Raw genomic sequence first — 22,533 nt, 5'->3', positions numbered from 1 at the left:
GGTTTTGTTTTGTTTTTGAGATAAGGTCTATGTAGCCCCCTGGCTGTCCTGGAAGTTGCTATGTAGACCAGGCTGGCCCCGAACTCTCAGAGATCCTGTCTCCAGTGCTGGCTGGCTTCTATCTCTACTTTAGTATCAGGATCTCAGGGGTTAGGGAGATGAGTCAGCAGGTACTTGCCATATAAGCATGAGAATCTGAGTTCCATCCCCAGGACCCACATAAAGACCTAGACATGGTAGTATGTGCTCAATAGGGAGAGACAGGAGCATCTCTGGGGGCTGCTGGCCAGCTAGCCTGTCCAAATCAATGAGTCCCAGGTAACAGATGAGAGACCCTAATCTTTAAAAAAAAAAAAAAAGACAATTCCGGAGGACCACCTGAGTGACTTCTGACCTAAACCCCCACACCCAGACCAAAATTTTTTATTTTTATTATCTGTGTATATATGTATGGGAGCACCCCGTAGCAAACATGTGGAGGTCAGAACTATTTGTGGGCGCTGGCTCTCTCCTACCGCTGAGTTATTGAACTCAAGTCATCAGACTTAGCAGCCATCTCTCTCTGGCCCACAAACCAGGATTTCTAGTATGTGATATTACACAGTAAAGGGTTAATTCATCAGGCTTTGATTACCTGTGTACACCTGAGATTTGGGGCCATAGCATGAAGTTTATGTTAACTATGTAACTTGCTCGTGGCCAGGTTCTGGGGTATGAGTAGCTAATCACCAAAATCACAAATGCACTAGTGCCTACTTGACTCCCAGTAAAACTATGACTACTACAGTGAACTTGTTGACAAAACATCACACTCACTTCTGAGAAGGAAACAGTACCTGCACGACAACTAGAATAAGTCAACCAGAAACTTGGGACTGGTTTTCCTCAACTCCAGGAGACGTGCCTATTCCCCTTGCTGATTTAATTTGCATCCTCTGGCGCTGATAACTCTATGAATAAAAAAAGCTTTCTAAGTCCTGCAAGCCCTGCCAGTGACTCCCGGAACCTGAGGATGGCCTTGGTAATCCCTAAATAGATGCTGGCGTCAGCTGAAGTGGCAATGAACTCTATAGTTGTCTATTGTCACAGTAGCTTAGCATAACACAGCAGCATCGAGTGTAAAGACGCTGATTAAATACCTATTTACGGCAGTTTAACTTTAATTCAGACACTCCGTCTTTTGAAGTGTTGTGTTTTGTTTTTAAAATCCAGTGAAGGGCTGCTGAGATGGCTCAGTGGGTGAAGGTATTGCCATCAAGCCTTGACTACCTGAGTTTGAACCCCAGACCCCACAGTGGATGGAGAGAAATGATTTTTTTGCTTTCCTCCCACAATACTACGGCACATGCGCACACATACAATAAAAAATAAAGAAAAAATGTCAACACACTTCGAAATTGGCTAAAATAAATTTTTATTAAATCAGAAGAGATTTATGCACAATTCATAAACTCTTTACAAAACAATTGCCAATGTAAGTCTAATTTTGTAAGTTTCTGTACAGATTGGAAATTTTGCTGTGAAATAAGAGTCTATAAAATATTTCTCTTAGAAAGCATCAGGATGCTAATTTTAGGCAAAATAATGTTTAAAATTAAGTCTTCGTGAAAGCAACGTTCTCAAAGACCCTCATTTTTTATCCCAGTGGTGAGAAAACAAACATTTAACACAGAACCAGTTAAGCTGAGTGACTGAGGAAACAATAAGGACTCTGTAAACTTCTGGTAATTCACCTGAAATTGTCTGCTACCTTTAGAAGCAGTGCCATTACAAGTGACATTATCAACAGTCGGAACACTGTGACACCTGTCCCAGTGGCACTGATATATGCAAATAAAACATCACAAAGAAGCACCTTGTAATAAGGGGTGTTAAGATCCATATCTAACAGGAGAGTCTCTCCACTGTCTCAGAGCTAAATAACATTGCTTTAGTAGGATCACTTTTTTTAAAGTTTAGAATAGGACAGGATCATATAAATGACCAGTAGTTTTGGTGCTGAGTGCACCCTGCGGTTTAACGAACTGGCTTTGAATTCAAAGCAGAGCTGTTCTGCAAGGATGCCCACCCAGCCCATGCAGCCTGGAGAATCCTAGCTGCCAGACGACCAACCTACTTCAAAGATGGGAAGCAACCAGCAACTTCCTCGTATTTGGAATCACGAGGAATTTTAAAATTCAGTGTTTTCAGTTTTTTTCCCCTGAGTTTTGAGTGCTTTTTACATAGTCTCTAGTGTAGCAAATACATTCTATTGTTTCAAGTTGTACACACAATGCTAGGGTTCTGGTGAGGAAAACAGAAGCTAGCTCTTAACAGCATGAAGTAGTGGTGGCTACATGTTTCTTGAGACTCTTTGGTGCAATGCAGACCTGCAGAAGCAAGCCTCCTTACTGTGTTTCCTTTCTCACATACCCTGTGTCTTCAAGTTATTTTCAGAGGAGAAACCACAAGACCGTAATGAAGAACAAGCAGACCATCCTGAAAAGGGGAAAAGGGACTATTCAGTTCTTTGAAAACTAGTTATGTACAATATGAGCAAACCAAAACAGGCTTATTTTTCATAATCTAACAGTAACGAGAAATTCTTTAATGTTAAAAAAAAAAAAAAGAGTACAAGATAAATATAACTGCTTATTTACTGGCATCCCCAAAAACTCACTACCGATGTATCTTTTTTTGGAGATAGAGTCTTGTTATATGACCCAGGCCAACCTTATTCTCTGAATAATTGCTAGGAATACAGGCCTGCACCACCATGCCTCCCATCTCCCTTTTTCTTAAGACTTAGAAGAAAAGGTGTATCCAATCTCCTGGAGCTGGAGTTGGCAGGAAGCTGTGAGCTGCCTGACATGGGTGCTGGGAACCAAACTCTACAGGAGCAGCATATGCTCCTAACTGCTGAGTCATCTCTCCAGACTCCTGGTCCCTTTTTAAAATGGGTGTCACTATGTTGCCCAGCTTGGCCAAGAATTTCTGGGCTGAAACAATTCCTTTGCCCCAGCCTCCGGAGCAGCCCAGGTGACCCACCCCAAACAACTCTATGGGAGGTAAGGCGTTGTTTTAAGGAGAGGTTCTTGGAGCTTGGAGAGATGGCTTTGCAGTTAAGAGTGTTTACTGCTCTTGCAGAGGAGCAGGTTGGGCTCCCAGCACCCACATGGCAGCTCACACCACCTATTATCACACCTGAGTGTCTCAAAGAGTTCAGCAGGCCTCAAACTAGCTTTGTAGCCAAGGACCACCATTAGACTCCTGATCCTCCTGCTTTCACCTACCAAGTGATGGTATGTGTGCACCACCACAGCCAGCAAACATGGCTGTTATAAAGCAATTTCAGCTGTCTCCACTAGCACTCTTGAATAATAAATCATATTGTCACTTTCATTTTGCTCAGAACTCCCCAATAGCTTCTTGCCACACTCAATTAAAATTCAAAGGTTTCTGTTTATGATCTTTGGTTTTGTTTGACACAGAGCCTTAATATGTAGCCCAAAGTCCTCTGTAAGAGCAGGCAGTACTCTTAATCCCTGAGCCATGCCTTCAGCTCTACCAACATAGAACTTCATCATTCATTAAATAGTAAATCTGTTCGGCATAGGCCTGACAAAGTCCAAGACCTACCTGCATTGCTGAATCACCTATTGCACGTCGGATTTCCCGTAGAGTTTGGTACCGTTCCAATAAGTGATCACCGCAGATGATATCTACCTACAGAAAAACAATGGGCTATCAGACCACTTTCCTGCTTCAAAACACATGAGGGGGAGATTAGCATGACTACTTCAAGATTATACTTAACTATTTTATAGTAGACTTTTTAAAAAATCAGAGTGTTGGCCGTGTTTAAAGCCATGCCTTTAAACCCAGAACTCGGGAAGCAGGGCCAGGTGGATCTCTGCAAGTTCAAGGCCAGCCTGGTTTACAGAGCAAGATCCAGGACAGGCACCAAAACTACAGAGAAACCCTGTCTCGGAAAACAAAACAAAAAACAAAGAAATAAAAAAAGAGATTTGTGTATGAACCTGTATGCCACAGTGAGTGTGTGGAGGTCAAAGGACTACTATATAGAGTAAGTTTTCTCCTTCTCCATTATATTAGTTCCAGGGATTGAATTCAGGTGACCAGACTTGCAATCCAAGTGTCTTTACTTGCTAAGCCATCTCTCTGTCCCAAACCCACATTTTACAGATCAATAGGTACTGAGCCCTACCAAGAGAGCAGACATTTTAAGTGTCTCATTATCTTTAAAAAAGCATAGTAGACTGGCCCAGCGGTCAAGAGGATTTGCTGCTCTTCCAGAAGACCAATGTTTGATACCCAGCACCCACATTGAGGCTCACCAACAATCTGTAACTTGGACTCTGTGGTGGTTTGAAATGAAATGGCCCCCAAAGGGAGTGGCACTATTAGGAGGTGTGGCCTTGTTGAAGTAGGTGTAGCCTTGTGGGAGAAGTGTATCACTGTAGGGGTGGCTTTGAGAGCTCTTTGGCTCAAGCTTCCCTCAGTGTGACTTTCAGACCATTTCCTGTTGCCTGCAAGATGTAGGACTCTCAGCTACTTTGACAGCACCATATCTGCCTGCATGTCGCCATGCTCCCCCACCATGATGATAATGGCCTAAACCTCTGAAACTGTGAGTCACCCCAAATAAATGTTTTCCTTATATGAGTTGCCATGGTTATGGTGTCTCTTCACAGCAATAGAAACCCTAAATAAGACTCCAAGGGATCCGACACCTTCTTCTGGCCTCTGTAGGCACTGTACAAATGTGGTTCACAGATAAACACGGGGGCAAGAACATCCATATACATAAAATTAAAATGGTCAAAATTTTTTTTTGCTGGGTATGGTGTTGCAGGTCTTTAATCCCAACACTTGGGAGGCAGAGGCAAATAGATCTCTGAGTTTGAGGTCAGCCTGGTCTACAGAGTGAGTTCCAAGACAGTCAGAGCTGTTACATAGAGAAACCCTGTCTCAAACATACACCCCAAAAAAGGAAAAATAAATAAAAGAATGTGAAAAGATGCTATGTTAGCTCAATTTAGCCATTTCACAGTGTACAAAATTCAAAACATTCCTGTACATGTTGCACAAATACATACATGTTTATCAATAATAATAATAAATTGGGGGTCCAGAGAGATGGCTCAGTGACTAAGAGCACTTGCTACTGTTATAGAGAACTGGGGTTTAATTCCCAGCATCCACAAGGAAGCTCACAACAGTCTGTAACTCGTAACTCCAATTCTCAGGGATCCAATGCCCTTTTTTGGCCTTTGAGAGCACCAAGCATGCACACAGTACACATACATACATACATACATACATACAAGCAAAATATTCTTTTTTTTTTTGGTTTTTCGAGACAGTGTTTCTCTGTGTAGCTTTGTGCCTCTCCTGGAACTCACTTGGTAGCCCAGGCTGGCCTCGAACTCACAGAGATCCGCCTAGCTCTGCCTCCCGAGTGCTAGGACTAAAGGCATGCGCCACCACCGCCCGGCGCAAAATACTCTTAAAGAAAAAAATAAATCTAAAATATTGGTCAAGAAGCTGGGCACGGTGGTGCATCTTTTTAATCCCAGCACTCGGGAGGCAGAGGCAGGCAGATCTCAGCCTGATCTACAAAATGAGTCCCAGAACAGCCAGGGCTATAGAGAAACCCTGTCTCCAAAAACCACAAATAAATAAATAGGCTGGGTAAATGACTCAGTAGATAAAAGTGTTTGCTGAGCAAGCAAGCCCGACAACCTAAGTTTGATCCCTAGAACTCACAGTGGAGGTAGGGAACCAAGTCTCAAAGGTTCCCCCTGACCTCTCACACACACACAGTAAAACAGTAAAATTAAAAATAAACACAGAGGGAAGCCTTTAAAGCCAACCTTGAGCTTTGGAGATGGGAAGTGTATTTTATTTTTTCATACATAGGAGTTGGGGCAAGCATGGCAGTATATACCCACAATTCTAGCACTTAGAAGGTAGAGGCAGGAGGAGCTGGAACTCAACCCAGCCTTGGCTCCATTAGCAGTTTGAGAATGAACAGCTTGAGCTACAGGAGACCTCGTCCCAAAACAACAAAAATTAAATAAATAAATAGGAATTGAACTCTGATCAAAATTTAGTCACAGAAGGAGCAACAGATATCTTAGAACCTGCCCATCTGGATACATTTCCTAGTTATAGTATCTGATCAAGTCACCATGGTGTGTAATAGTTGTAAGTTGATTTTGTTATACAAAACAGTCTCAGTGATGGTCTGGGGAGATAGATAGATAGATAGATAGATAGATAGATAGATAGATAGACAGACAGACAGACAGATAGATAGGCAGGAAGGCAGGCATACATACCCACCAATAGATACCAATATTAGTACTAATTTCAGTCATTGCTTTAACACATAGATGATTCAGTCAACAATATGCAGCATATTTAGATACAAATATTCTATCAAACTATGCATGATAGTTAAATTTGATGAATGAAAAAGCAAAGGTAATTTTCAGTTGACCCATAACTAGAATTTTGGGACACTTTAATTTTTAATAACATGCAAAGTTTGGTGTTTTCTAACTTATAACAAAAAAAAATACTATATAAGTGGGTGGTACTTTTCGATCCTTAAGAAGCTAATAGGGTCTATATCAAGTATTTCAGTTTTCTAGGTGCTTGAGTTTCTTGCAAGTGTAACTCGTGTTCTATTACCAATTGCAAAAGAGCTGGAATTGAGGCCCCAGAAATCTAGCAGTATTTGCTCCATCTGTAGTTTTTCCTAAAATCAAGAGATGGTCATCAACGGCAATAAGAAGTGGAAAGTGTGATGGCTAATCTTTGCTGTCAATCTGACCACATTTGGAATCAACTAACACCCAAGCAGCTGAGCATACCTGTGAAGAGTTTTCTTTGTTTTGTCTTTCCAGACAGGGTCTCTGCATAACAGTTCTGGCTGTCCTGGGATTCAATTTGCAGGCCAAGCTGACCTTGAACTCAGAGATCTGCCTGCTTCTACCTCCTGAGTGCTGGTATTAAAGGCATGCACCACCACCAACCAGTGTGAAGAATTTTCTTAAATGGATCATTTGAGGTATCTGGGCTACACCTTCTGGTGGCAGCCTATCTCACTGGCAAGTTCATCTATCCTGTTGCTGAGGCATTCCCTTACTGGTATTAGTACAGACTGAAGATCAGTTGTCTTAGCCTCATGGACTGAGCAACTACCAGATTCTTGACTTTTGCATCAGGAGACAGCCATTGTTGGACTAGTTGGACCACAGCCTGTAAACCATTCTAACAAATCTCTCTTTAATATGTATATACACATACACACATATATGTGTATGTGTGTATATATATATAATATATATATATTATATACATATTTAATACATATATTGTATTGATATTCATTCTATCAGTTTTGTTTCTCTGGAGAACTATGACTAATTCAGAGGGTAAATCAGATGTAATTTTGGAGGTCGGAATCACAATTTATCAACATTCCATTAACAGTCATAGTATCTACATTATAAAAAAGCCACTACATGATTCTAGAGAAAATTCTTCAATATGTCAAAGGTAGTCTTGCAACCTCACCTTTCCTTTACATACATGTACTGTACCTGACAAGCTGGATCAAGACCCATTTTTCTTCTAAGAAATTTCTCTACATGCCCAATAGTTGCTTCTCCTGAAACACGCACAAACTTCTTTTCCAATGGCTACAAAAACAGGTAAGATTTTTCAGATTATTGAATATATATACATAAAATTACAAACTTTAAAACAAATTTTAAAGCAAAGATTCAGTAGGCTATTAAAAGAAAAACTGCTATAAATTTGAGTCAATTTGTAATTGAAGAAAAAAATAGAAGTTCTGCAAATCTTTCAAATATGCCAACAAAATTTTTAATAGAAAAGCTTGCTGGTTTACTTTAAAAGTGCATGTAAAACAAAGAAGTCAGGTACAATGCTACATGCTTGAAATCCTAACACTTGAGAGGTAGAAGCAGGAGGATTGTAAGTTCAAGATCAGCCTGAGCTATGGTTGGCATCCTGTTGCAAACATACATACATACATACATACATACATACATATACATACATACATACATACGGAAGACAAAACAACAATCCAGGCATTGCAGCGCCTCCAACTACTTGGGAGAAGATGACACAAGAGGATCACTTGAGTATTAACCTCACAGCAAAGTAGTACACGCTGGAGTTCCAGCTACTGGAGAGCAGAGGCAGGGGGTTTACTTGAGGCTAAGAATGAGACAGCCTGGATAACATACTGAGAAAACTTTTTTTTTTTTTAAAGTAAGGCATGGTGGCTCACACCTGCAATCCCAGTACTCTAGAAGCTGAGGCAGGAAAACTGCCATGAGCTAAGGACAACCTAAGCTACAGGCCTATCTAAAAAAAAAAAAAAAAAAAAAAAAAGTTTCTTTTTAAAATGTAAAATGAGAAGTAATCTCTAGACACAGGTGGCTGGAGTTACAGGCAGTTGTGAACCACTCAATGTGGGTGTTGGGAACCACACTTAGCTCCTCTGCAAGAGCAGTACAGACTCTTAACTGCTGAGCCATCTCTCCTGCCCCCTGCTGTAATCTTTTACAATATCATTTTCCAGATTCCTCAAAGGCATCTGAAAATCTCCAGTAAAAGGGCAGTCACCTTATATTCTAGGTACAGCCGAGCCTCACAGACAGATCACCCTGTTGTGAGAACATCTTTAGCCAGGAACAATCATCTCAAGGGAACTGAACTGTCCCCTCAAACAATAAGAACTTCTCTGAACCAGCTTCAAGGGCCAGAACTAAGATAACGACCTATCAGACCATAATTTGATCAGAACTTAATTGTATATACTTGTTGCCTCTTGTCTCAATTCTTCTATTTACACCTAAAGTTGCCAGGCACGATGACTCCCACACATAAGCCTGGCACTGAAGAGACTGAGGAAAGCAGACTGCCATGAATTCAAGGCCAGAATGGGCTACATGAGTTCCAGGTTAACCTGGGCTACGGAATGAGAACTTGTCTCAAAAACACAAAACAGCCACCACAAAAAGCTAAGCCAGTGATCTGAAGACAAATGAGTCACCGAACCTCTTTATCTGTTCCTTTTCCTTTTTTTTTTTTTTTAAAGATTTATTTATTTATTATGTATACAGTGTTCTGCCTGCATGTATCCCTGCAGGCCAGAAGAGGGCGTCAGATCTCATTACAGATGGTTGTGAGCCACCATGTGGTTGCTGGGAATTGAACTCAGGACCTCTGGAAGAGCAGCCAGTGCTCTTAACCTCTGAGTCATCTCTCCAGCCCCTGTTCCTTTTCCTAATGTGGCAATACTGATTAAACTTTCTAATGCTTTTCATCAATACTTTTTTTTTTTTTCCAGACAGGCTATCAAGTTATCCAGGGTTGTCTTGAACTTGGTATGTATCTCACAAGTGCTGGGATCACAGGTATAGGCACCACACTCAGTTTATGGAGTGCTGGGGACTTAACCCCGGGCTTCATGCGTACTAGGCAAGTAAGTACTGTATCAACTGGAACTATATCCCTAGTCCAAACTACTCATCTCTTTAAATGTCACAAAGGGATGGGTATCTGAGCCTTGTGTGTTGGGACTCATACAGCCATGGGTTTTGCCTTAAAACTCTAGTATATAGGTGCCAGAAACAAACAAAACAACCCTGCCATTTCTTAATAAATTAACAGAGTCTAAATCACGGAGATACATTACAGATTTCTAGGTGTCTCCAGCTTGCTATGTATCTCAACAACTGACAAAGTAGTATGACACAAAGTAGTTTATTCTTACCTCAAATCTCAGTGAATGCTTGAAGTGACAAGTTAAGGCAGGTTAACTTCAGCCAAAAACGTTAAATATAAAAATTTAAATTCATGTTAAACTCTAAGCACCAACTACACAAAGCACTTTGGATTTCTGTCTGTCTGTTTTCAGTCTTACTGCAATAGCCCAGGCTAGCTTCAAATTTTGGACCCTCTGCTGCAGCCTCCAGAGTGGTAGGAAAACAAGCTTAGACCACACCTGACTCTTAGAATGTTTTAAAGTTGGGCCTGGTGGTACATGCTTGTAATTCTAGCACTTGGAAGGTAGAGGCAGGATAATTAGGAGTTCAAAGCCATCTTTGGCTGCATAACAAATTCAAGGCCAGCATGGGCTACATAAGACCTGTCTCAAAAACCTAAAAAAAAAATGAATTACCAATCAACATGGCATTTGGTTTTGTAAATTATTTACTCATTTTCCTTATATTACATTCTGAATCAGTAACAAATCCCTGCTTGATGTCTCTTACTCTGAGAAACTAATATAGCAGTACTGTTGAATTTCAATAACTTACTTATCAAACATTTATATTTTAATTGAAGATAATCTCTACTTGGTTGCTAGTCTGATTCAGAATTTATATCTATAGCATCCTCTTATAAAGTAAACAAAAAATGAAATACCTTAAAATGTCCTGTGTCTTCATTAGCACTGAAAAATAAAGGAAAAGTTAATCAATATTTAATACTTCAAATTACTTGCTTAATCATAAAACAAAAGATACTTAACAATATAAACATTTCATAGGCAGCAATTCATTTAACTTGAAAAAAAACTTTTTGGTGTTTTTGTTCGTTTGTTTAAGACAGGGTATCCCTGGCTGTCCTGGAACTCACTCTGTAGACCAGGCTGGCATCAAACTCAAAGATTCACCTGCCTCTACCCCCTGAGTGCTAGGACTAAAGGTATGACCAACTAAAAGACTTTTTTTTCATCTTTTTATTTACAGTGATGCCCATGTGGAGATCAGAAGACAATTTGCAGCAGTCAGTTCTCTCCTTCTATCATAAGAGTTCCTGGAATCTAATTCAGATGGACAGGCTTGACAAGTGACTTTCCCTGCTGAGCCATCTCACTGATCTCATTTTTTAAATTTTGTTTGAGACAGGAGCTCATGTAGCTCAAGCTGGCCTAGAACTCGTTATGTAGTTGAGGTTGATTTTGAATTCCTGACTCTCCTGCTTCCTCCTCCTGAACACTGGGGTTTTATAGCTGTGTGCTACCACACCCAGACACACACACACGCACACACACACACACACACTCTCTCTCTCTCTCTCTCTCTCTTAATATTTTGAGGGGCATAGTCTCTGGATAGTCCGGCTGTCCAAGACTTGAGATGTAGACCAGGCTGGCCTCAAACTCACAGAGATCTGCCTGCCTCTGCCTCACAAGAGCTATGATCAAAGTCATGCACATTACTACACACGGCCTTATTTTACTTTTAAAACATGGTTACCTAAATCTTTAGGAAGAAATATAATTATGACTTCTGCCACCTAGTGGTAAAACAACGGCAGTTTAATACAGTATTTTAAACTTTCTAAACTTCATTTCCTGAAGGGGCAGTATTTTATGAGACAGAGTCTCACTATGTAGCCCTAGATGGCCTGTATGTAACTCAGAGATCCACCTGCCTCTGCCTCCCAAGTGCTGGGATTAAAGGCAAGTGCCATCTTGCCCAGTCTAATTAAAAAACAAAAACAAAAAGCTTTCTTGTGTCCATCCCAGATGTGCCTTGAAATTAACTATCAATAACTTCAGTAACCACATGAAAAACTGCAAAGGAATGAATGATAACTGTTCTTCAGAGAGTCGTTATAAAGGAACAAGCAGTCATATATATATGGTCAAGGCTTCTTGACTATAAACAAAATAATAGCTTTGTTTCTTGCTTGGTTTTGACCTATTAGTAATGGTTTTGGTCAGGTTTTCCTTTTGCGGAGATGGGGAATAAAAGCAGGCAAAGTCTTGCTATACAGCTCAGGCAGCCTTGAAGGCAATGATCCTCCTTCATGCTGAGATCTTGTGTGCTACTATGAGATAAGGATACTAGTGGTTACTTGTGGGGATACTGTGTTCCCCAAAATACTGTGCACCCTAATAAACTTATCTGGGTTCAGAGAACAGAACAGCCACTAGATATAGAGGCCAGAAAATGGTGGCACACACACCTTTAATCCTAGCCTTCTAGAGGCAGAAATCTGTCTGGATCTCTGTGAGTTCAAGGCCACACTGGAAACAGCCAGGCATAGTTACTCATGCCTTTAATCCCAGGAAGTGATGGCAGAAAGCAGAAAGGTATATAAGGCGTGAGGACCAGAACTAGAGCTGGTTAAGCTTTTAGGCTTTTGAGCAACAGTTCAGCTGAGATTCATTCTGGATGAGGACTCAGAGGCTTCCAGTCTGAGGAAACAGGATCAGCTGAGGAATTGGCGAGGTGAGGTGGCTGTGGCTTGTTCTACTTCTTTGATCTTCCAGCGTTCATCCCAATACCTGGCTCCAGGTTTGTTCTTTTTTTTTTTTTTTTTTTTTTTTTTGGTTTTTTTTTTTGAGACAGGGTTTCTCTGTGTAGCTTTGCGCCTTTCCTGGAACTCACTTGGTAGTCCAGGCTGGCCTCGAACTCACAGAGATCCGCCTGGCTCTGCCTCCCGAGTGCTGGGATTAAAGGCGTGCGCCACCACCGCCCGGCCAGGTTTGTTCTTATTAAAAGACCATTTAAGATTTGTGCTACAGTTACTGTGTTACTTTTTAAACATTTTTCTGAGCCTTAAATATTCCATAATTCATTATTTCATAAGTGGTGGGATTTAATTTGGGTTTGTTTGTTTTTTTTAAGTGAGGCCTGGTAGCACAGGCTTGTAGTCTCAGTACTTGGGAAGCCCTCAGTCATGAGGATCCAGAATTTAAGGTCAGCTATCTACAAAAACAATTCCAGGCAGAGGCAGGAGGATCAGGTCAGGCTGGTCTACAGAGTGAGTTCCAGGATAGCCAGGGTTACATAGAGAAACCCTGTATCAAAACAACAACAAAAATTCAGGAAATTATGGGCTAAATAAGGAAACAGTATCACGAAGAAAACTGACTACATTAAAGTTAAATGCCAATTTTCTTTCTTTAAAGTAAAGAATCATTTGGAATTGGAGATCTCAGCAGTTACAAGTACTTGCTGCTCTTGCAGAGGTCCTGGGTTTGGTTCCCAGCACCCACACAGCAGCTCACACTCCAGTTCCAAGAGATCCAACACCTTTCTCTGATCTCCCTGGGTACCCAGGCATTTACATGGTACATGTATATAACATACATGCAAGCAAAACATTCATATACATAAATCTAAAAATAAAAGATTTATTTAATGTGTGTGTCCTGAGTGTATACATGTACACCACATGCCTACAGGAGCCTGAGAAGGCCAGACGAGGGTGTCAAATATGTTACAGGATATTTGATGACACCATGAACCCCGAGATTGTGTTATTTACTGGAAAAACTTGTTTGTAGTTGTGGTGTGGCTCAGTCCTATTACACATCTTTAATCCAAGACCTTTCTGCTTGAATACTGTAAACAGGACTAAATAAAGTCAACCATAGGTCAAAGAGGCAGAGCCAGCAACCAGTTGACAGGAAGTGAACATAGGATTAATAAGAAAAAAACCCACACAGAGTAAGAGGGAGTCAGGAGGACGGACAGAGAGAAAGAGAAGAGAGGGACACTGAGTTTGAGATGGCATAGGAGAAGAGAGAGGTTTCTGGGATGACAGCGGAGGAGGAAGGTCAGCTGGGTTCTTTCTCTGCCTCTCTGAGCGAGCAGGCTTTCACCCCAAGTCTTTATTGGTAAAATCGAACAATTTGAGATTTTGTTAAAAACAACACAGATCCTCTCAAACTGGAGTTACAGACAGCTGTAAGCCATGTGACATGTTGGGACCTGTCCTCAGCAAGAACAGCAAATGCCCTTAACCACTGAGCCACCTCTTCAGCCCGCAAATGTAATTCACAAGTCAAGCATGGTGGTTTACAAACTGCAAACCAAACAGCAGAGGATGAGACAAGAGGACTGCCTTGAATTCAAAGCTAGTCTAGGCTACAATATAAAACCTTGCCTCAAAATGCCGAAAATAAGCCAACAGTAGATTGTTTAGGTTACTCACCCAATGAACTCAAGTAATAAAGACATATCAAGTTCAGGTGGAATACGGAACACTGACTCTAGGACTTTCTTAGTTTTTCCTTTGCTTGAAGGGACTGGCTGTGGAACAGCTATTTGAGACAGAAACAAAGAAGCTGATGTAGCATCAAAACTTTAACAAATTGAGACTTTTAAAGGATGAATCACATAGGTATTACACCATGTTGACTAAACTATTATAAAGCCCTGATCAAATTTCCTTTTCCTTAATAACATCAGTTAATCTGTCAAAAATCAATGATTTTAAGATGGGAAAAATGGCTCAGCTGGTTAAGGTGCTTGTTGCCAAGCCTCTGGGTCTGACCCCTAAGACTCATATGGTGAGGTGCTGACACATGTGTACATACATATACACGCTTGCACACATACTTATACATGCACATTCTTTCTCTAAATAAATATAATTGTAAAAAAAAAAAAAGAAAAGAAAAACAAAAATTAGCTGTAAGCTCAGGGACCATTCCACCATGGAATGCAGACATGTGATAGATTTATCAGGGCCACAGAGAGTTCATTAAACAGGAACAACACTTATAGGTAGCTACCAATATCATGTACAATATCATGTACATTACATGCACTCTCATTTAATCCTTATAATGAACTACATCTACACTTAAAAAAACTGATAACAATTTGTCTAAGGTCACCAAGTAACAGAAGAATCAGGATTTAAGCCCAAATTTACCTGACTTCCATATTGTTACTAACATCACAAAAGTTACTATGTGCCCATCGTTGTTTAAAGTGCTGGTATTAATCAACGTGTTTAATGAAGTATCATATTCATCCTTATTTTACAGATGTTTGTTACTGATATTATTTCCTAAAGTCACCTAACCTAATAAAGTGGCAGTTCTAGGAACAAATCCACAAAATCTAGCTCCTGAGTCTGTTTGTGATTTATTATTTTTAAAAAGTGTCTCATCGGTGGTGGAGGTGGTAGTGCACACCTTTAATCCCAGCACTTGGGAGGCAGAGGCAGGTGGATCTCTATGAGTTTGAGGCTAGCCTGGTCTACAGAGTGAGTTCTAGGTCAGCCAGGGCTACATACAGGAATCCTGTCTCGAAAAAACAAAAAGTGTCTCATTATGTTGCCCAGGCTGGCCTTAAACTCATAGCAATCCTCCTGACTCAATTTCCTGAGTGCTGAGATTACAGGCATGCACCACAACACCAAATCCTCTTAATCCTTACAGACTGTTAAGTTAGGTTATACTGCAGCATTATCTTCTCTTTGATGATGTAACTAGATATTTCCAAAAAGTACCTGTGATGGTTAGTATTAATTTTCACTTGATACAATCTAAAATCACCTGGGACGAGTCTTAATGAGGAACTGTATCAGGTTGGCCTTTGAGCACGCCTGTGAGGAATTTTTTAATTATGTTAATCTATCTGGGAAGATCCAACCTAAAAGTGGGCAGTGCATCCCCTGGGTTTGAGTCTTGGACTGTATATAAGAAAGTGAGCTGAGCAGTAGGCCTGTGTGCATGCATTAATTTCTCTCTGCTCGAGGGTGAGCACGTTGTGACTAACAGCTCCCAGTTCTTGCTGCATTTCCCTGCAATGATGTGATGTAGCCTAGAACTGTGAGCTGAACTAAACCTCTTCTCCCAGGTCTGTTGTATCACGTAACAGAAAGGACAGCACCCCAAGGACACAGTTTAACTCTTCAGTCTATGACTACATTACAATACACATCCAAACTTACCAGGTTTAGGTACTTCTAGACCTCTTTCTTTATAGAAATCATGCATCTGTTTTTTTTCTCCTAAAAAATGATAAAACACAGACTAAATTACATGTCAAATGTAACTAGCAGAGTTAAAGACTTTGGGATTCATAACTATGTAATAACAGAAACTTACTTTCCTCTAGATTGATCACTAATTTGTATACTATGTCTTGTAATTGTCGGTCCAACCTAAAAAAAGAAAGGATAGAGAATATCTCAGCATTTAGAAAAACCGAATTTGGGTACAAAGTCAATTCGCTATTTTCCCTCAGGAGCAGACATCTTTAAAAAAAAAATTATTTATTTAATTTTTTGGTTTTTCCAAGACAAAGTTTTTCTGTGCTGGGATTAAAGGTGTGTACCACCATGCCTGGCTAGAACATCTTGATTCAGAGTGAGGCAGTACTCACAGTGCCTAAAATATACCTCATCTCAGAACACCCAGGAAGTGTATGTAATTTTAAGTATTCAATAGATCTGTTCCTTGGTCTTGTGCACTCAGTAAGAATATGAGCTTGAGGACAGAGACTACATTTTTTTTAAATTATTTATTTTTATTTTATGTGTATTGGTGTTTTGCATGTGTGACTGTAGGTACTGGGAATTCAACCTGGGTCCTCTGTAAGAACCACCCCTCAGCACCACCACCACGCACCCTTTTATCAGAGACTCCATTTTAACTGTTGTATACCACCTCATTTGGAGAAATGGTTAAGAACACAGGCTGCTCTTCCAGAGGACCCAGGCTCTATTCCCAGAACCCACATGGCAGCTCATAACCATCTGTAATTCCAGTTCCAGGAGATCCAATGCTCTCTTCTGACCTCTGAGGGCTCCAAGTACACATAAAAAAAAAAAGTTACTGAAGCCAGGAGCAGTGGCATATACTCCTTTACATGTGGGAGGCGGCAGAGGCAGGAGGATCTGAGTTTGAAGCCAGCCTGGTCTACAAATTGAGTTCCAGGACAGCCATAGCTACAGAGAAACCCTGTCTCGAACTCTCCCTTCTTCTCCAAGGAAACACACTGAAACAAAAACTCAGTTAATAGGCTAAAACGATTTGAAGTTTTACTACTAAGGCTAATTGTTTCAGGAATTCTCAAAAAACCATCTAAATGCTGCCGAGTTGAAATGACAGGCTGAGAGCATCTCCACCCTAATTTGAAGGATTAGGTTAAAATACCCAAAATCCCTGCATCTGGTTTCATTTCTTCCCCTTTCCTTTACTAACTGCCATATAATCTCGAGCAGATATCACAGTGCCTAGTACACAGTAAGTGCTCTACACACATTGCTTATGCAGTTCCCTTTCTTCTAATTTTGACAGAGTTCCAAGAATTTATTCCCAACCACACAATGTCAAGATTTCAGAAAAAAATACTTAAAATAATTATTTTAAAGGTGAATACATTTTAAATGCATATATTCTTACCTTATGTTATAAAGAGGCTGCGTCTGGTGGACAACTATGTTGCATTTTGGGCATCTGTTGCTATAGTAAAAATGTCTTACTATGCAGCTTTTACAAACTATTGGAAGAGAAAATGTTTAATTTAGGATGCTTTAAAGACATTTCAAATTTAAAAATACTTTTCAGAAATGTGAACTATATGCTTACAGGTATGAAGACATTCTGTAATGGTAGTTGCATCTATTAAGTAACCTTTGCAAATGGAACACATGATGTATGGGGTCAGTTCAGCAAGGTTAATCAGGCGCTGTAAATGCAATGGTAACAGTTTTAGAATTCAAGCCTTTGCCTTCTCAAGTCCATAAACCAGCTAGGTGAGGTAATCTTGTGTTATATTCCCCCTTACTCAAGTTAGCTGAGACAGGGGCACATTTGAGCCCAGGAGTTCAAGTCCAGGCCAAAGCAACACTACAAGGCCTCATTTCAAAACAATTTAAGCCATAATCTCAACATTTCATTATAAGCAATGTAATTTAATTGCACCTTCAAAATACTCAACAAAACACTGTTTCTCAGAGATCCCAATTATCTGGCATACATTTTATACACTGATAGGGAAGGGCATCCGTTCTTTTGTTGTTTTACAAAAAGCCCCTAGACCAGCCCGGACTCCCCACATTACCAAGGACGACCCTGAACTTGCAGCCTCCACCTCCCGAATGCTGGGAACAATGATATTACAGGCATCCACTACCTCGAGCAGTGTGAGCGGTGCTGAGAATTCAACTCAGAGCCTCCTGCAGGCCAGGGAAACACTACCAACTGAGCTACACCCCATCCCCGAGATGCCTTTCTTTACACATTAGCTACAAAAATGGGCAAATTACACCACCACGTAACAAAAACCCAAACCCTCTCTACTATTAGTGAAGGATTTATCTCCCTCTCGACACCCTGCAGAAAATGACTACGTCCCGGTCCGACTAGTAGACTCGAGCCGGATGGGCTCACGGTGCCCTAGACGTCTAACCCCTCTGCCTCACGCAGACTTCTTTACAGAATGAAGCAGCCGGACCCAGTGTGCCCTAAGTGATCTGCGGGGACTTTGCAAAATAAATCAAGCTGGAGAGAGGCCACGCCTGGGTGGGCGGGGATGGAGGTCGACTCGAGTGCCGCTCGCTCCAGCGACAACGGCAGGTCTGCGCCCCGCTCGCTCCCCGAGGCCGCTCAGGCGCAGCCAGGTCGGGAAGGGTCGCTGATACCTCCTCCTCGTCCTCGGACTCCGGCCGCCCCGACTCCAGCCGCAGCGAGAAGTGGCTCATCTCTTCCTCCTCCTCCTCTTCCTCCTCCATCTCCTCCTCTTCTTCCAACTCCTCGTCGTAGTCCTCGAAGCGGCCTCTCAAGCGGCCCAGGCTGCGCTCGGGCACCAGCTCCGGGGGCCGAGAGCGGGAGCAGCCGGGAGCGCCCGCCTCGGGCAGGGACGCCGGGCCCTCCTCACCGGCCGCGGGCGCCGGGGTGAGGGCGGGCGGAGAGCTGGGAGGCGGCGGGGGCGGCATGGCGGAGGCTCGCTTGGCCTCGGAGGCGCGAGAGTTTTCCGTGGCGTCCGTCTCAGCTTCCTCCATGGCGGGGGTCAGAAACCAGGCGAGGTGAGCGCGAGGCGAGGCGGACAGCTAGCGCGCGAGGAGAGCACGAGCACCCCCCCCCCTTTCGTTTCACTGCGCAGGCGCAGGAACTCTGCAGTGGCCTCTGGGAAATGTGGTTTACCTAGAGACTTGCCTAGGTGAGGTGGAGCTGCTCAGGTGGGGGCGGGGCTTGCGGGTCGCGCCTTAAAGGAAGCTCACCCAATTTTTCTGGTCTGAGGCTTGCCTTGCACTTTTCAAAAAAACTAAAATGACACAGTTTCAGTATTTCACTCACATCAGCTTATTCATAGAGAATTGAACTCTAGATGCCTTGTGGTGTTGAATTAGGAATGATGATTTCATTGTGAGTACTAATTACGTTTTTCCTTCCGTGGCTAATGGCATCTATCCAAGCTAAGTCTTCTTAGTGAGACTTTGTCTCAAAAAACAAAACAAAACAAAACAAAACAAAACAAAAGTTAAGATGGCTCAGCAGGTAAAGGAATTTGCCGCCAAGCATAATGACCTGAGTTCAATACCCAGTATTCACGTGGTAGAAGGAGAGAACCGACTCCCAAAAGTTGTTCTGGGACTTCCACTTGTGTCCAAGGCTCATGTGTTCCAACACCACAAAAATAAAATAAATAATAATAGTAAAAACAAAAATCCATTGTAGAAGTTTTTTTCTCTGTGTACTTTTGGTGCCTGTCCTGGATCTCGCTCTGTAGACCGGGCTGGCCTTGAACTCACAGAGATCTACCTGGCTCTGCCTTCCGAGTGCTGGGATTAAAGGCGTGAGCCACCACAGCCCAGCCGGCATTTTTTATTTATTTATTTAAATATTTAAATATTTTTAGTTTATGTGCATTTGTGTTTTGCTTGCATTATGCTTATGTGAGGATGCCAGATCCCCTTGAACTGGGGTTACAGACAGTTGTGAGCTGCCATGTGGGTGCTGGGGATTGAACCCGGGTCCTCTGGAAGAACAGCCAGTGCTCTTAACCACCAAGCCATTTCTCCAGTCCCCGTTGTAGAAGTTTATAAGAACCATACCAAATCCAGTTAAAGGCAGTGGATCAATATGAAAAAGAAAATGGCTGGAACGAAGATAATAGTTCAAAGGTAGAGTACTTGCCTACCCCGTCTCTAGCACAAAAAAAAAACAAAAAACAAAAAAAACCAAAAAAAACCTGACCCAGATTAGTCAAAAAAAAATCCTGAAAATGAGAAAAAGTTAGAGGACAGCTTTGATAAGAATAGCCACAGAAGCCAACTATGATGACATGTTTATTAATTGCAGCATTCAGGAGGCTGGGATAGGCAGAATATTAGAGTCTAGGAATTTGAGAGCCACCTGGGCAGTATTTCAACAACCCTGTCTCAAAAGATGGGGAAAAGGTGACTGTCTCAAGAAGGGTGTGTACCACTGTCCTTGGACTTTTGAACACGATTGGGACTATTAAGACATGGAGGTGCCGGGCGGTGGTGGCGCACGCCTTTAATCCCAGCACTCGGGAGGCAGAGCCAGGTGGATCTCCGTGAGTTCGAGGCCAGCCTGGGCTACCAAGTGAGTTCCAGGAAAGGCGCAAAGCTACACAGAGAAACCCTGTCTCGAAAAACCAAAAAAAAAAAAAAAAAAAAAGACATGGAGGCATCTTGGGCTAGAGAGATGGCTCAGTGGTTAAAAGCACTTTGCTACTCTTGCAGAGGACTCTTTTGGCCTAGCACCCACATGGCTGCTCACAACCATCTGCAACTCTAGTTCCAGAGGATCTGATACCTTCTTCTGTCCTCCCTGGGCACCAGGCATGCACATGGTGCACATACATATATGCAGGGAAAACACGCCTAAATATACAAAATAAATAAAATATTTTTTAAGAAGATTTGGAGGCTTCATAAAGTTGGACTAAACACACTTTTCATATGAGATAGCGCAAGAACCTAGAGGCAGAATGTTATTGTTGGAATATGTAAGGTCCCTCTGCAAGTTTGTGTTTGAATACTTGGTCACCGATTGGTGGTCCTGTGTTAGGAGTTACAAACCCTTAGGTTGTATGGCCTAGCTAGTGGGTTGGTAACTGAAGGCAGGTTTGAAAGATATTCACTTTTGGTTCTGGTTTGAGTTCTCTGCTTCCTGGCACATGACGAGTTAGGTTACACACTCCTGATACCACAGAGATGCTTCACCATAAACTACAGGAATCTTTTGAAGCCATGAGTCAAAGTAAATCCTTTCTTCCTTAAAAAAAAAAAAGAAAAAGAAAAAAGCAAACAAAATTTAAAAGTTGCCATATAGATCGATTGGAATAAAACTGAGAAGTCTCAATTTAAGTCATGAGAACCCTTGACAAGGGTGCCAAGATAATTCAAAGAAGCCTTTTCTTTTCAGTTTTCATGGCATTTCTTTATTGTGTCTGTGTGTATGTGCACAGGTGCACATGCACAAAGGTGGAGGACGGCATGAAGGAGCTGCTTCTCTCGTTCAAATGTGGGTCCCAGGGATGGAGAACCCAGGTTATCAGGCTTGGCAGCAACACCTGTATCTTCTGAGCCACCGCACTAGCCCTGGTTTTTGTTTGTTTGTGTTTGTTTTTTTTTTTCGAGGCAGTGTTTCTCTGCTGGCTCTGGCTATCCTAGAACTCACTCTGTAGATCAGGCTAGCCTCAAACTCAGAGACCTGGCTGCCTTTGAATGCTGGGGTTAAAGGTGCATGTCACCACATCCGGCCTCTGTTTTGTTTTTCTGAGGAGAGATCTTCCTCTGTAGCCCATGTTGACCTGGAACTCACTATGTAGCGCTGAACCACAGTGACCCTCTTGCTCAGCTTCTCAAGTGCTGGAATCACAGGCATGAACTGCCTTGCCATTCCTGTCTCTAAAATGTCAAAAAGAAAACATAGATTGGAAAAAATAAAATATAGATCTTTTATGTGTTGAAGGATACTGATAAACACCATAAGGAAAAACTATAGTGATGGACATCGTCTATTAATCATTGAATATTTCTCCCTGGCATCATCAAACATATCCAGGAACAGGAGAGAAAATCCAGAAAGAAATGAGAGTGGATATGGGACCTCGGAGTAGCGGTAAGAGTGGCATCTCAAATTACTGAGGTAGATACAGACTTTTTCACAGCAACACTGAGGAAAAATGGTTAGTCATCTAGTGAGAAAAGTTAGAAAAGCAGACCAAGTTACTTATTCTTTTCTATCTTCGAGGAAATCTAGAACTATGACGGGCTCTTGGTCAAGCCCTGGAGCTGTGGTCATCTTGGTGTTTATTTTCTGTCAATGATTGATGGTTTGGGTGTGTGTACCTGGGGCAATGGACCATGATGTGCCAGGTTGTCACATCACTTTGTACAAACAACAGGATTTATGACGTGCCTGCGTCTCGCTTCATTGTTGGAGGACTGACTTTTGAGACACAGTTGTGACTGGCTATATAGCAAGATAGTCATTGGGTTTTTTTTTTGTTTCTTTTCTTTTCTTTTTTTTTGGAGAAATGTACTTGCTATTCAGCCTTGCCTGGCTGGGAATTCACTATGTAGACCAGGCTGGCCTCAAACTCATAGAGATTCATTTGTCTCTGCCTCCCCAGCGCTCACCACAGCTGGCCCTCACCTGCTACTGAATCTTATGTGTATTTTCAGAGGGTTACTAGGCTTTTAGAAACTGTGGGACTTCTGGAATACTTTTTTCAACTTTATTAT

At 41.8% G+C, this 22,533-nt stretch overlaps 1 protein-coding gene across 2 annotated transcripts; it reads right to left on the bottom strand.

Moving 5' to 3' along the window:
- Window positions 1-1,397: 1,397 nt before the first annotated feature.
- Window positions 1,398-18,892, bottom strand: Pcgf6 (polycomb group ring finger 6). Of its 2 annotated transcripts, XM_059256863.1 has the most exons (10): window positions 18,457-18,886; window positions 17,402-17,501; window positions 17,216-17,312; window positions 15,917-15,972; window positions 15,760-15,819; window positions 14,008-14,116; window positions 10,480-10,507; window positions 7,614-7,712; window positions 3,619-3,705; window positions 1,398-2,478 (listed from the first exon to the last, which is right to left on the bottom strand). In XM_059256863.1, the coding sequence occupies exons 1-10, from the start codon at window positions 18,814-18,816 to the stop codon at window positions 2,422-2,424; spliced, it is 1,053 nt and encodes a 350-aa protein (XP_059112846.1). In that variant the 5' UTR covers window positions 18,817-18,886; the 3' UTR covers window positions 1,398-2,421. The 2 variants fall into 2 exon arrangements, with proteins under 2 accessions (XP_059112846.1, XP_059112853.1); XM_059256870.1 differs by lacking the exon at window positions 1,398-2,478 and having other exon boundaries at window positions 3,627-3,705; window positions 7,603-7,712; window positions 18,457-18,892.
- Window positions 18,893-22,533: the final 3,641 nt, after the last annotated feature.

The sequence above is a fragment of the Peromyscus eremicus genome, chromosome 1 (assembly GCF_949786415.1).
Source record: "Peromyscus eremicus chromosome 1, PerEre_H2_v1, whole genome shotgun sequence".
Classification (NCBI taxonomy): domain Eukaryota; kingdom Metazoa; phylum Chordata; class Mammalia; order Rodentia; family Cricetidae; genus Peromyscus; species Peromyscus eremicus.
This window is presented reverse-complemented; position numbering and strand designations above follow the sequence as displayed.